The sequence below is a fragment of the Humulus lupulus genome, chromosome 4, assembly GCF_963169125.1.
Source record: "Humulus lupulus chromosome 4, drHumLupu1.1, whole genome shotgun sequence".
In the NCBI taxonomy this organism is placed as follows: domain Eukaryota; kingdom Viridiplantae; phylum Streptophyta; class Magnoliopsida; order Rosales; family Cannabaceae; genus Humulus; species Humulus lupulus.
In genome coordinates, this window is record NC_084796.1 from 14941119 (window position 1) to 14953554 (window position 12436).

Here is a 12436-nt window from a genome sequence, read left to right on the forward strand (position 1 = left end):
CTTAACTTAGTACCCATAGCTTGCTGTAAACTCCCCCAAAATCTCGATGTAAACACTGATCCTCTATCTGACACTATCGTCTTGGGGATTCCATGCAATCGTACAATCTCTTGGATGTAGATGTTTGCATATTGGTCTGCCGTATTCATAGGAATCTACTCCTCATTGCACTGCTATTGTTCCATATGTTGGTAGTGGTGGGAGTAACTTGGGATATATTAATCCTATTTTGCCAAGAAGAACAATCAAGTTGCCTTTCTACTTGCAATCTCCATTTGTGCAGAATTTTGATTCTACTTCTGGTCAAAGTAGTGAGGCAAAATCTGGTGGAGATATTAAGATTATCAAAGGGTTTTGCCCATTGGATGACAAAATTGGAGAATTGCCAGACTATGAGCTATCCTAAGATTTCAACAAATGGCTTGATTATGGAATGATAGCCAAGAACTAGTAAGAGTCTTCAAGTTATTTATTTTGTTTTAAATTTTACATGTTTTTAATTGTGTTTTTTTTTTGTATTGTGCTTTTTTAGGGTGAAAATGTATTCAAAGAAAGACAACCTCATTATCCCTGGTCTACAACTCGGTGTAGATGTGATTTGCCAAAAGACATGGTTCCATACCCTTCAATATAGTGGCAAAAATCTCTTTAAAACAGTAAGTGTTAATGTGTACATTTTTGGTTGCTTATGCTTTTAAGTTTGCTTATGTCTTTATTTTGGGGTTGCGTTTGGTTGATGTGGGTTGCTTATGGTTGCTTTTGGTTGTGCTTGACTTTTTTATGGTTATTTTTTTTTTTACATTAGCTTTGTTTTGTTGTTCTAATTGCTATAATATTGATTTGTCTTGATTTTATTGTGCAGCATGTTGATGTGTTTTTTTATTATTTGAGGAAGAAGGCAAAGTACTGTGACAATTGCACTATCAAGTTTATCACAACTGATTCTCATTTCCAGACTAGAATCAATTCTATCTATGAGACATTTCTAAGTTGGAAACGTGATTTTGGGGCGTTGAATTGTAATCAATATGTTGCAGAAGTTATCATGGGCTATGCCTTGCCTTGCAACATTTCTTGGTCTATGGTTGATCATGTCTTATTTCCTATCTTGCTTATGAAGGAAAAACATTGGTTGCTGTGTAGATTATCACTTAAAGATAGGTCAATGTACGTATATAATACATTGACGTGTGATAACAAGGACCACATTGAATTAAAAGCAGTAGAGCCATTTCGTATATTGCTTCCTCATTATTTGTATATCACTGGATTTTATGACCGAACAGACATAGACTTCTCATCTGAGGCTTATGCTGGGAAGTCAACGAGTTCTTCTTTTGATGTAGTGCTGGATGATGATTTGCCATGTGGGTTGTCCTGGTGAGTTTTATGTTTTCTATGTTTTTTTTTTCATTTTTGTCATGGCTCTTTTTTCCTATTTTTTTTTTCATATTCTAATTTATTTGGTCTATCCTATGTGTCTTTATGCAATGATAGTGGCATTCACATGTTCTCATTTGCGGAGTACTTTGTTCAAGATAAGGATATTCCAACATCTACTTTTGATGTTGATACTCATAGATCTAGGCTTGCCTTTTTGTTTTATTCATATGCAAAGGCAAAGGAAATTTATGGATATGAGAGTGAGTCTGAGTATTCAGGTCGGTATGTTGCACCTCGCAAGGCTCAAGCAAAGAATAAAAAAGAAACAAGAAATGATAAAGGCAAATATGTTTCTTAGTTTTGTTTATGATGTAGACATTTATTAGTTTTTTTAGGTTTTTTTAGATGGATCATGTTTATAGTATCTAAAGTAACTTTAAATTTCTTATTTGCCAATTGATCAAATATCTTAAGCAAGTTAGAGATTCAAATGTTATTCTTTTCTGTGTATCTGTACTTTTGAATCACTTTAATCTCTCATTGTAACCCATTGCAACCCACTGCAACTCCTAATGTAAGTTATCCATATGAATTACGAATGCAACCACATGCAATCTAAACCAACATAAGGCTAGTCCAAGTGCAACCCAATGCAACTCCTAATGTGAGTTATCCATATGAATTACAAATGCAACCATATGCAACTGAAAGCAACACATGGCTAGTCCAAGTGCAACCCACTGCAACTCACTGCAACTCCTAATATGAGTTATCCATATGAATTATGAATGCAACCTAAAGCGATGCATGGCTAGTCCAAGTGCAACCCACTGCAACTCCTAATGTGAGTTATCCTTATGAATTACGAATGCAACTACATGCAACTGAGAGCAACACATAGCTAGTCCAAGTGCAACGCACTGCAACTCACTGCAACTCCTAATATGAGTTATCCATATGAATTACGAATGCAACCTAAAGCAATGCATGGCTAGTCCAAGTGCAACTCCTAATGTGAGTTATCCTTATGAATTACGTATGCAACCACATGCAACTGAAAGCAACACATGGATAGTCCAAGTGCAACCCACTGCAACTTCTAATATGAGTTATCCATATGAATTACGAATGCAACCACATGCAACCTAAAGCAATGCATGGCTAGTCCAAGTGCAACCCATTGCAACTCACTGCAATTCCTAATGTGAGTTATCCATATGAATTACGAATGCAACCACATGCAACCTAAAGCAGCACATAGAAAGCCTGAGTTACCTCTATGCAACCGAATGCAACTAAATGCAATTCTTAATGAAACCTAAAGTAACCCACATGCAATTACAAATGGAATCTTACATACAAGCCCAATGTAACCATCTGCAACCTTATATACACGCTCATTGAAACTAATGCAAGCGTAACATACCCCAATGCAACTCAATGCATATTCAAATGTAACTCCATGCAATATTGTACTTGTTGCAACAAAAGTTGCACATGTTTCAAAACTGGTTGAAACATACATTGATGAGGTTTCATACATTGCTCTAATTTTGCATCTTAAATGCAGCCTCAAATGTAAGCTTATTTGAACCTAATGCAACCAATTTCGCTATCTTAAATGCAAACCCACTGCAACCTATTGCAACCTCAATTACAAAGTCATTGTAACTCCCTTCAACATCAAACACATACCCAATATAACAAAATGCAACCTAATGCAACCCAATGCAACCATCAACAACCTCAGATGCAAAGTAATCTTTAAATTTATTATTTGCAAATTGATAAGCAACTCAGTAAAACATAAAGAAAGTGATCCAAAATAATTGTCTAGATCTACGAAATCAACAATGCATATTGATTTGTATCATCTTAGTTTTGTACAAAAACAATTTCTTTGTTTTTTTAAAAAAAAAAAATAAAGCAATAATGAATGAATATGTATCAGTCTTCAATTTTTTATTCTAGGATGCAGTTAGTATCTAATTCCTTATTGGACAGTTTCTGCAAGTCTTTCTATTATGTCCATATTGACCACAACTTCCGCATTTGTTTTGCTTTTTTGTTTTTCTCCCATGCAGCTCTGCATCTTCTTTTCTTCGAACTGCCTACCCTTATTCTTCCTTCTGGAGGGTGTACTTTCACAGCTTTGATATGTTCAGGTATTTCCCAAGTGTCTTCATTGCCAATTGGGTATACAATTTCTCGATAGGTTACAACCATGGCTTCCTTGCTATAGAATGGAGAGCAGTATTGATATGGGTCTTGATTCATTTCTTTAAGAATAGCAATTGCATGGGCACAAGGAAGTTGATCCATCTGAAACCTGTTGAATCAATTATGTATTTCATTAAATGAATTTCATTATGCAACCATATTAAATCTTTAAGTAACCAATTGAGTTATGTATCTAAACCTGTTGCATGTGCAAGTTCTTGAGTTTAGATCAACTATTTATTTCTTGACATCATCACGAACTTCGTACAAAATATGATTTGTTGGGTGCACTTATTTTTTTCCCAATGTAGCATTGTTATGGTTGTATGTGTAGTCAAATAAGAACTATATAAATAAAAAAATGTATTTGAAATTTAAAATAATACCGTCAACTTCAATGAGTAGATGTAGTTGTCATTCAAGATCCCTTCATGCTTCTCAGTCAACTTGGTGGAGGTTGCATTTGCTATCTTCCTGTTAGTCCACCTCCATTGTTGAACCAAACCTCGTAAACACTCTAGCATTGTACAAATTGGTAGCTCTCTTACTGCTACGATTGCAGAATTCAAGGATTCTGTAATGTTCGATGTCATGTTTGAGTATCTATTGTGTGGTGAGTGAACTCTTGCCCATCGCCGTAGCCAATATTTTGTAGGTAAGGTTGTAGCCTGTTGTCAATCCTATCAAGTTCTCTCATGTGGTACTCAAACTTTTTGGCAGTGTATGCATTTGCAGCTGCGAAAAATGTATCCTTGAACTTTTTTGAGTTCTTCTTGAACTTGCTTTCCATGTTTTTTAGCAGATGGAAGGTGCAAGCCCCATGTGGTACTTTTGGGTACACTGTGTTGGTTGCTTTTATGATGCTTTCATGCCGATCAGATACGATGCTCATGCATTCTCTTACACCATAAGCTTTCTTGAAATTCTCAAAGAACCACTCCCAAGAATCATCATTCTCTGAATCAACTACACAAAATGCTAGGGGGAAGATTCTACCTTCTGCATCTTGAGTGGCTGCAACCAATAATGTCCCTCCATATGCTGATTTTAAAAAAGTCCCATCAACTATTACAACAGGTACGCAATAGTTCCAGCCTTTAATTGAAGCGGTCAATGCTACAAAAACATATAAAAACTTGCCATCTTCATCTGCTTTAAGTTCAATATATGATCCTATATTTGTGTGATGCAACATATACAAATAACTAGGCAATTCTGCATAAGATTCAGCTGCTTTTCCTCTCCCTTTTTCAATAGCTTTTTCTCTAGACCTCCAAGCTTTGCTGTATTTGACTTGCACTTCATGATCATGTTTCAAGTCCCTAACAATATCTGCAGCTGTGTACTTTGTTTTGATGTCTGTGAACTTGTGCTTGATCATATCTGCAATGATTGTCGAGGTTGCCTGACGTTGGTTTTTTTAATCTTATTTCCAATGCACATGTGTGAATGTGGCTGAACCTTCTAATTATGAATTGATTCGTGTTTCCATTCCTTGAAGCTCGTAACATCCCTTACAATTTTTGTCAAGGCAAGCAACAACATACTCCTTTTTGCAAGACTTTTGAACACAATATTGGAAATGATTGTTGATTGCATAGTGGCTCAACACTGTCTTCAAAGTCTCTTTGTCTTTGTAGATTTGAGACAAAGAAATCTCTTGGTGGTGCTTGTTGTTGATTACCAAATCTTCATCAATGTCAATCACTTCTTCTTCATCATTTCTTTTGTCTAGCATTTCTATAATTTTGTTGGAGACCGAGTTTTCATAATCAATAAAACCTACAACTTCTTTGGCACCACAATCAAGAACTGGTTCATCATCTGAATTTGATGCCTCTCCTTCTACTTGTGCAACTTCATCATACAGTTGATTATGTGTTTTTGTACTCCTATTTGAGAAGAATGATTGCCTAATTGAATTGATCTCTGTTGTGAGGCACAATGGATATTTTGTTAAATCTGTTTCCTTTTTCTTCAAGTCCATGTAGAACATCAATTGCGAATCATCAACAATTTTGAAAGTAGGGTATCCTTCTCTAACTTGATACTCGATTTTTAAAACTGTTGATTATGGTTGCAACTTCAACTGTTCACATATTATTCCAACCAAGTTGTTGTAGGTGCAACTATTTGGAATGAGTAAACCACAAACTTCAAAGTTAATGTAGTTTCTTCTGTTTTCATCCCATTGCCCACTGTGTTGGATTACAATTGCAATGCTATCCATTTCCTGCAACCAAATTAACCTAATAAACGACAAATGAAGTGCATATCCTTTTTTATTAATATGGTAAAGAACCCAAAACAATATCCTAAGAATCCTAAAGCATTTTCAAAGGAATTCACTGCAATCTCAGCTTCAAGCTCATGCAACCTACTATAGCTCTATGTAACCATGGATTGCAATTTCAAATGTAACACAACAAACCACTTCAACTGCATTAACCTCATTATTAACAAATTATAAAGCAAATATATGAAACCAAATGCAAAATATATCAACTTAAAAACACTCATCTCCAGCCTCAAATAAAAGTCTACTGCAACTCCATGGCATCATAAAGACTACATGCAAGGCCGACCCCAATGCAAGCCCAATTCAACTTAAAATGCAAAACCCAATGCAACTTAAAGCAACACAACAACTAATGCAACCAAATGCAACATATAGCAACCTAAAATGCAACCACATGCAACTGAAAGCAACACATGAATAGTCTAAGTGCAACTCACTGCAACTCCTAATGCGAGTTATCCAAATGAATTACGAATGTAACCACATGCAACCGAAAGCAACACATGGCTAGTCCAAGTGCAACCCACTGCAACTCCTAATGCAAGTTATCCAAATGAATTACGAATGCAACCACATGTAACCGAAAGCAACACATGTCTAGTCAAAGTGCAACCCACTACAACTCCTAATGCGAGTTATCCAAATGAATTACGAATGCAACCACATGCAACCTAATGCAACACATGTCTAGTCCAAGTGCAACCCCCTGCAACTCCTAATGCGAGTTATTCAAATGAATTACGAATGCAACCACATGCAACCTAAAGCAACACATGTCTAGTCCAAGTGCAACCCGCTGCAACTCCTAATGCGAGTTATCCAAATGAATTACGAATGCAACCACATGCAACCTAAAGCAACTCACTGCAACCTCATGCAACCTAAAGCAACACATGGATAGTCCAAGCGCAACCCACTGCAACTCCTAATGCAAGTTATCCAAATGAATTACGAATGCAACCACATGCAACCTAAAGCAAAACATGGCTAGTCCAAGTGCAATGGGTTGCATTCAACACGTAGGAATTAAGTGCAATCTAAAATGCAACACAAAAACTAATGCAACCCAATGCAACATATAGCAACCAAATGCAAATTATGAAACAACCCTATTATTTACAAATGATAAAACAGCTCCATGCAACCAAATGCAACATATAGCAACTTAAAAAACTAATTATTCAAAATTAATCATGTTAAGCAACCTACCTTTGCTGACTGAGACTTAATGCCACCTAGATTTGATGGATCTTTTGTATTTTCAATTGGAATTTACATGATTGGACAAGTGTGATTAGCTTGTTGATTTGGATATGACGGGAGCAATTTCTAATTGCAAATAGAGCTCACATTGTGTTGTTGCCTCGAATGAAAATGGAACTGTATAATTGAAATAGAAACTCTAAGAATATATAAATAATAAATAGAGTTCTTTGCAACTTAATTTAACTTTCAATATTCTTATATGCAACTTACCTTTTGCTGAAACTATATTTTAGTTGATTACAATTCACCACTATATTCTAAACAACCATTAGCAACTAAATGCAACCTGAAATGTAAAAAAAAAAGACACATCAGTAAGAACAGGGCATTATAAACTTCCAATTAATCAAAACAAAGAAGAATATAGCTATCTAACATAGTGCAACCCAAAAATGCAACAACTAAGTAAAACCCACAAACTTTCAAAAGAAATTATACATCTGAATTCAAGTGAGATTCTGACATTAAAAAAAAAAAATTTGGTTGCTCAATTTTTATTGAATAACAATATAGTACTTATAAATGGACTGTAGCACCTCCTAAATTTGGATATTAGATCATTTTTCGACTTTCTTTGTAGAATCTGAAATGGAATATTGAACCATTAAAGAGATTCTAAAAAGTTAATAAAAATTGAAAAAGAGAAGAAAAACTAAAACAATATTAAATTAAAGATTACAGAATACCCATTGTTTCTCATATTGGTTGATTTGTGTAATTTCAGTTTTATTTTTGTTGCATTTTTTTGTTGGATCTCGTTTTCTTCCGCTGCTCCTGCTGGAATACCCATGGTTGCTGTGGAGGAGAAGCTTTGGTCTCGGCTGGAGTAGAAGAGTTTCAGCTGGAGTGGAGGAGCAAAGTCACTACTGGAATGGAAGAGATAGTCTCGCCTGAAATGGAGTAGCAGAGATAGTACTTCTGATTTTTTTTTTTTAAAAATAGTATTTTAAAATGTTTTTTTTTCATTCCGTAAATTTGAAAAAATCTTTATTAGTTACCGTATAAACAAAAAAATCCCTTTTTTTTTACTTACTCATATATTTGTCTTAGTTTATTTATATATAATTGTGCTAAAATGCAATATCATGTTTTAAGGGATGTGTGACTATATTTTTATTTATTTCAAATCAGTTTAAATTAAAATAAACTTGTCGGTTTATTTATATATTGAGTTTCATTTAGTTATATTTTATGGTTATTTTATAGTTTTATTTTTGTAATCTATTATAATTGTCTTAATGTACTGATTAGTTTATTTTCTTTTTTCGAATGTGTAATTACACCTAGAATAAAAACAAATGTTGCTGCAACACATTCAAATGGAATTTACGAGCAACACTAAAGAAGATGTAAAATTTATTATGGGTCAATACTATTTTGGGTTAGGTATTTTAGTTTAATTTTACAATAGATCCTCTATTTTAATAAATATATTTTTGAATTTTGTCTTGTCAATTGGTTAAAAATGATCATTTTAGTCCAAATTCTGTCAATTTTTTTGTCTTACAAATTTATTTGTGAGATCATCGATTTGAAAAATGTGTGATTTTATAACAAACATCAATTTTTATTAAAAAATATTTCAATTGCATTCAAAATTTAAAAGACTAAACCTTTATAAGTTTATATTAAAAAAATATTTCAATTGCATTCAAATTTAAAGGACTATTTTTAATCATTTTATAAAATGAATATTTTAAAACAGAAGATCCATAGTAGAATCAACATACAACATAATAATAAATACCTAAAATGATATGAACACTTATTTGTCACATAGATAATATTATAATATTTCAGCTATTAATTCATAACAATATAGATTAATTTAATTATTAATAATCTTATTCCTGGCCAGTAGTTGAGGAGATCTTGAGTTAACTTTGCATATCTCCAATTGTTGAGTGATCTCAATTCATTTTCTTGGAAGAGTTTTGGTGAATTGATTTGATAAGAAAACGGGTGCAACAGTCCAGGAGCTCAGGAAACATCATTTTTGCCGGAAACAGCCACCAGAACCACCTCGGCTCCATCAAGTACGACTCTCCTCTGCACACACTTCTCACTATGGCCTTCGCACATCCCTCAGCTGACTCTTCTGGCATTATTGACCTCAATTTTAGGTCCTGTTCAACCAGATAGAGAGAGACCCCAATAATAATAATATTACAATTAAAACAAATTAAGTTACAAACTCATGCAAAAAACAAAAAAAAGTACTAAAAAGAGGTCATATTTATGTATATATAGTTGATAAATGACAGTACCTGTTCACGTGTCATTTTGGTCCGAATTAGCCCTGGTGTGACAACTGTTATGCCAATGGTTGAACCAAGTTCAATTCTAAGCGACTCACAAAAGCTTATCAGTGCTGCCTTGCTTGCCTAATATTACAAACACATAGTATACATATATTTTACAAAATAATATATGTATATACATATTCTTAATAAAAAGACATTATATATAGTTTAGTAACCGTATTGACTAGGACTACACCATTATTCAGTTATTAAATATGTCAATGTTGTCGACATGAATTGAGATACCAAGAATAGAGATGATGTTGATTCTCCATGTATAGCCACTTCTTTTTTTATTAATTGACACATAAGAATGAGTTGAATAACTAACATATTAATTTGTGTCCTTACGTTATAGATGGACACTAATGGAACAGGGTACCGTCCACAGATTGAGGAAATCACTACTATCTTCCCTTTGGTTCTTTTCAAGTGTGGAATTCCAAAGTGGATGCTGTTGACTGTACCCCAGAAATTAACGTCCTACCAAAAAAAGAAAGAAATTAGAGATTATATATATATATATATATGCATAACAGATCTAACAGAGTGAAGTCAGCCAAATTTTTTTGGTCAAATTATTTTGTCTTTTAGTTTCTATTCATGGTAAAGTTATTTTGACATTTTATGGGTGATATTAACATAATTATAATTAAATATAATGTGTATTCAAATATGTGTATATGATTCATTATAATTAAAATATATATATATATATATAACGTGTATTTAAATGTGTATAATTGATTAACCATATTTATATGTAATATTATCTATTAGAATTAAATTTTCAATAATTAAGTTTATAAAATAATCTATTTTATTTTTTATTCTCTTTATCTAAAATGTAAATTTTTGGAAACAAAAGTATATTTAATAATTTTTCTGTAACTTTTTTAAAAAAAATAACTAATAATAATTTTTACAATCTTTAACCAATCACTTTTTATATTTTAAAAATAATAAAATTATTTACTGTTATCATTTTTCAAAATATAACTTTACAAAAGATAATAACTTTGAAATTTTTATTATTTTTGTTAATAAAATATAATACATATTTATATGTAATATTATCTATTATAACTAACTTATAATTTAATTTATTGGTCAATGTTTTAATATTGCAAAAATAAAATTTATTTTTATTTTCAATAATTAAATTTATAAAATAATCTATGTTATTTTCTATTCTCTTTATTTAAAATGCAAATTTTGTGGAAACAAAAGTATATAAATAATTTTTCTATTTTTTTAAAAAACTAATAAAAAGTTCTACAATCTTTAACCAATCACTTCTTATATTTTGAAAACAATAAAATGATTTACTATTATCAATTTTCAAAATACAACTTTACAAAAATAATAACTTAAATTTTTTTATTATTTTTGTTTTATCATCAAATGATCCATATATGATACTCTATATTTTTTTAATAAAAAAGAAATGCAAAAGAATTTAAATTTAAATTTAAAAATTATATGTCATATACATGTTTTATTTCTTTAATTAATATTCAATTTTTATTCTTACAATATTAAATAAAATTAGGAATATACTTATTTAGTACCATGTGTTTTGACGAAATACAACTATAGTACTCTAATATATCATCATATATCATCAGGTACTGGTAATTTTAAAACCGGTATAAAATAATACTATAGCTCAAATTTAGTCAACAAATTGTAGGTACCAAATGAGTATATTTTGGCAAATAATGTGTCATTTTATACTAATTTTCAAATTACAAAATAACTAATAATTATTATCCAGAATTTTTCTAACTTAACGTGAGATTGCCACGTGACCAACCTGGTATTTATTAAAATGCATTTATGAAAGTTCTGCTACACTTCCATAAAGATGAGACTACATTTGAATTAAAATGAAGAACAAGATGTGACAATATATGTAATATAAATGTAGTCATGAAAATACCATAACCGATTGGTGATCAGAAATCTGGTTGATGTCCTCAAAGTTGCTCAGTACTACTGTCCCAGCATTGTTCACCAGATGATCCACTTGTCATATAATATCATGATCCAAACACATTAAAATTCAAACAAATTGTGAGATCTCTTATAATATTGCAAAGGGAAAAAGAAATATATAAAAAGAATTCACTAATCATTGATTACATCGGCCAAAGTGACGAACTGCTTCATCTATAAACCTCTTACAGTCTTCTACCTTAGAAACATCTGCAACAATAGATATAACATCTGGGGATCCTAATTTACCAGCTGTTCTTAAAACTTCTTCAAGATTGTCTTTAATGTCAACTAGGGCCAAAAAAGCTCCTCTTCTAGCATACTCATAAGCAAGTTGCTTCACACAAAAATTGTAATACAACACAAGTCATAAATCAAGAATAGACATGCACATATATATATATATAAATAGATTCGTACTATATATATATATATATATACCTGTCCAATGCCTTGAGCTGCTCCGGTAATGAGAACTACTTTTCTAGCCACGTTTTCTTGACTAGTTATGGATCTTTTTAAAGATGTTAGAAGCTTGAATGGAATATATATTGGTAGGATCAACAAATGTAGAAATATGATTATAAGAGGAAATGCAATGTTCAACCACGAGTGAATCCAATCCGCCATTTGGTTAAGTTGGTAATTGAGAGAGAGTAGTAGTCTTTCCTTAACCTGAAATTATTTTTGTGATAAGTTTGGAATTAAAGCTTTTTGAGATTTGAAGAAGATATGAAATGTCGGTGGTAGGTGTTAATAGTAAATGAGTTTTAAATACAGTTGAAGATCTAATCAACCAATATAGCGATAACTTTCCAAAGATTGTTTTCAATATTGAGCGATATATGTATGTAGGACCCTTTGTCTTTTTAAGCGTTTATTATTATAATGTATATACATACATATATATATATATATATGGAGGATGTCAAGCACTAGCTACTACATGCTCTGCAACTGCAATAAT

The 12436-nt window shown here is 32.0% G+C and overlaps 2 protein-coding genes across 2 annotated transcripts; both read right to left on the reverse strand.

Annotated features, from left to right (window-relative positions):
• Positions 1-4192: 4192 nt before the first annotated feature.
• On the reverse strand, positions 4193-4984 carry LOC133831921 (uncharacterized). Its single transcript, XM_062262322.1, has one exon. The coding sequence runs from the start codon at positions 4982-4984 to the stop codon at positions 4193-4195; it is 792 nt and encodes a 263-aa protein (XP_062118306.1).
• Positions 4985-8824: 3840 nt separating this feature from the next.
• On the reverse strand, positions 8825-12174 carry LOC133830023 (11-beta-hydroxysteroid dehydrogenase-like 3). The gene is made up of 6 exons (XM_062259915.1): positions 11911-12174; positions 11617-11806; positions 11414-11499; positions 9823-9954; positions 9436-9552; positions 8825-9294 (listed from the first exon to the last, which is right to left on the reverse strand). The coding sequence occupies exons 1-6, from the start codon at positions 12097-12099 to the stop codon at positions 9079-9081; spliced, it is 930 nt and encodes a 309-aa protein (XP_062115899.1). The 5' UTR covers positions 12100-12174; the 3' UTR covers positions 8825-9078.
• Positions 12175-12436: the final 262 nt, after the last annotated feature.